The sequence below is a fragment of the Priapulus caudatus genome, unplaced genomic scaffold (assembly GCF_000485595.1).
Source record: "Priapulus caudatus unplaced genomic scaffold, Priapulus_caudatus-5.0.1 Scaffold410, whole genome shotgun sequence".
Taxonomy (NCBI): Eukaryota; Metazoa; Priapulida; class Priapulimorpha; order Priapulimorphida; family Priapulidae; genus Priapulus; species Priapulus caudatus.
The window spans coordinates 179,270-182,484 of NW_014577471.1; the positions used below are offsets into that span (position 1 = coordinate 179,270).

The 3,215-nt window shown below is 44.1% G+C and overlaps 1 protein-coding gene across 3 annotated transcripts in view; it reads right to left on the reverse strand.

Annotated features, from left to right (window-relative positions):
* Positions 1-3,215, reverse strand: part of LOC106810104 (uricase-like) — a 13,890-nt gene that overhangs the window by 6,940 nt on the left and 3,735 nt on the right. For all 3 annotated transcript variants that reach the window (XM_014813378.1, XM_014813379.1, XM_014813376.1), the window contains exons 3-5: positions 1,986-2,102; positions 896-1,091; positions 494-680 (exon numbers count right to left, since the gene is read on the reverse strand). In XM_014813378.1, coding sequence (XP_014668864.1) covers positions 494-680; positions 896-1,091; positions 1,986-2,102 — 500 coding nt within the window. The remainder of the gene's footprint in view (positions 1-493; positions 681-895; positions 1,092-1,985; positions 2,103-3,215) is intronic.

Here is a 3,215-nt window from a genome sequence, read left to right on the forward strand (position 1 = left end):
AATTTCAGATTTTATATATATTTAGATACAATTTTTTTAAACAAATATTGATATATGACTCGAGTCTACATATCGGTATTTACTGTAAATACATCCTCAACTAAAAGTGAGAGATAAATGGTTAAACCGCCATCCTCAAATCAGACCTCAGTCAAACCCGTCTGGAGGACGGGTAATAGCTAGTATATATATATATATATATAATTTAGTTTTCCAAATGGAAGTTAAATTACACAGCAAATATTGAAATGACAACAACTGGAGACATAATTATGCACTCAATTGTGCATAATTATGTCTCCAGTTGTAATTTTAATATTTTCTGTATATATATATATATATATATATATATTATATATGCCCTTTCTCGAACTCTCCCCCTCTCTCCAATCTCTCTGGCAGGGGCTCTCTCTCTCTCTCTCTTTCTCTCCCCCCCCCCTCCCCGTTCTCTCTACCATTGCATCGCGAACGGGAGCCCAACCCACCCACCTACCAGGCTCTGTCAAAGCAGAAACCAGCACTGCGACTGTACTGCCACTTGGCGGTCACAATGGTGCAGAATACGCGGTCGTTCATCTCCGGTAGAGAGCAGTACTCGTCCCTGATGAAGTTAGTGAACGCAGACTGCGTCGTCTTCATCAGCTTCAGGTCTGTGATTCCCGCGCTCACCACAGGTGTCTCTGAAATCGGGAGACGGCTCGGAAATGCCAACATCTCTCAGATAGACATAGATAAAAAATTCGATTACCAGGCAGACGCACTCGCACACTAACACGCATGCGCTCAGATACACACACTCGCACACAGGTCATAGAACTAGAATAGAAGTCGATTTCTAGTTCTATGATGCAGGCACGCACACAGGTATGCGCGCACGCGTGCACAGAAATCTAACCGTATCGTTTGTGAGCGACGTCACAGAACCGCGTTCCGTCATTGGTGGAGATGAAGGCATGGTTATGCGGGCGCCCTTTAACTTCCATTCTCCGCCACGGGGCCTCCTTAATATGGATATGCACTCTGGTCACGTGACGGTACTTATCCAGAAAGTGGTTGGATAAGATGAGAGCAAACGTTTCAATGTTGTGTATCTGCAACGACAGCATCATCTCTGTTTAATTGCAGCCTGATGCAGTTTCTATGATTAAGGTGATTTAATCTATGATTTAATTTATGATTTTATGATTACCTCTCTGTATATTGCTCTTGGCATGAACTCGTCTCGCCTGAGGTAGTTCTATGAATGAGGTTCAATTGCATGAAGCATTACCATAACCGGTCTGACGATGCTATCCTACACTTTATCGCGCAGAGGCACGCCAGGCACAAGTTTCATAATATTATATAAGCTTTAAGGCGGACACACACACCACCTTTAGGCATTGGGAGGGAGTGTATACTTTAAAGTACTCCACCCTCAACCTTTAAGTGGAGGATACTTCTACCTAAAGTCAACCTCTCTTTCTCTTCCCTTCTCTCTCTCTCTCTCTCTCTCTCTCTCTCTCTCTCTCTCTCTCTCTCTCTCTCTCTCTCTCTTTACATATCTCTCACTCTTTATCTTTATATCCCTTTATCTTTGATAGAATGATAAACAAGTGTTAGATCGACACACACACAGTAAACAGAAGTAGGTAGGGCAATAACGTTATTTGTTCTTATTCATTCCTAATAATCACAAGGTAAGAAGTCATTAACGTACCCCTGGTAGTATCATAGAAACTATAGAATAAATTATACTAGATAGAATAGCTGTGCAAATCTATTACGTGTGCTCTTCTACACTTGTTAGTACTATAGTAACACAGAACCAATAGAATAAATTATACTAGATATATACTAGCTTTACGCAATCATTAATGAACCTCTGGTAGTATCATAGAAATAAATCAATTGTACTAGATAGACTGGCTCTACATGTCTGTTACGTGTGCTATTCTATGTCTATATGTGATTCTACGCGTGGTATCTGGAGCAAGCGCACTAACCCCTCTCTGTTTGGCAAGGATGTAGACTGTGTTCTTCTGTGTGTCCGTAGCAATGATGTCACTGTTGTCGGCGTGCGTGTAGTCCTTCTGGCATGCCAAGGTCAGCGTAGTGTTCACCTGCAGGTATTACACACGCACACACACGCACACACACGCACGCACGCACACACACACACACGCACACGCACACGCACACGCGCACACACACACACACACACACACACACAAACACACACACACACATACGTAGGTATTATATATATATATCTTTACTATACAGCATACAGTTGACAGGGTAATACAGTCGTGCAACAAGACCAAGCCTAAATTTTACAACAGTAGAATGTAACACAACGAATACAAGTTTTATAAGAGTTGTGCCTTGAATTCCGATCACGTCACGTAATTGTTAATCCAAAAAGGGAGAAGCATGTTACATACACTTCAATTTTTGCATTTACTCTTATTGAGTAATGATTGACTTTAATTATTATTCGATTATCCATCTACGTATGCCTGCCTCCTTTTGTAACCAGTGTACGCTCCATTACTCACCGCTTTGTCTCTCCCTCCCTCCTACCTTTATCCTTTCCATCTTCTAACACTCACTTTCTAACAACACCCCGCCTTTCCTCTTTCCTCGCTCACTCTTACCTCATTCGCTCTCTCCCCCTCTCCCCGTCTCCTCCATCCTCTCTCTTCTTCACTCCCACTGTTCCTCCCTCTTTCCTTTTCTCACCTGTCTTCAATTCCCACTCTTCCGCCCCTTGTATTTGTATCCTCCGTTCCTCTCTCCTCCGCCCTTCTCCCTCTCGTCGTTGACTCCTCCACTACCTCCATCACTCCTCTCTCCTCCCCTGACTCTTGGACGTCTTATTTCTATTACCCTCCCTCCTCTAACCCATCTCCTCTACCCCTCTCTAAGAGCTGCTACTCTCTCCTCCACCCCTACTCTTGGACGTCTTATTTCTATTACCCTCCCTCCTCTAACCCATCTCCTCTACCCCTCTCTAAGAGCTGCTACTCTCTCCTCCACCCCTTCTCCTCTACCCCTCTCTAAGAGCTCCTACTCTCTCCTCCACCCCTCTCTAAGAGCTCCTACTCTCCTCTCTCTCCTCCACCCCTTCTCCTCTACCCCTCTCTAAGATCTCCTACTCTCTCCTCTCTCCTCCACCCCTTCTCCTCTACCCCTCTCTAAGAGCTCCTACTCTCTCCTCTCTCCTCCACCCC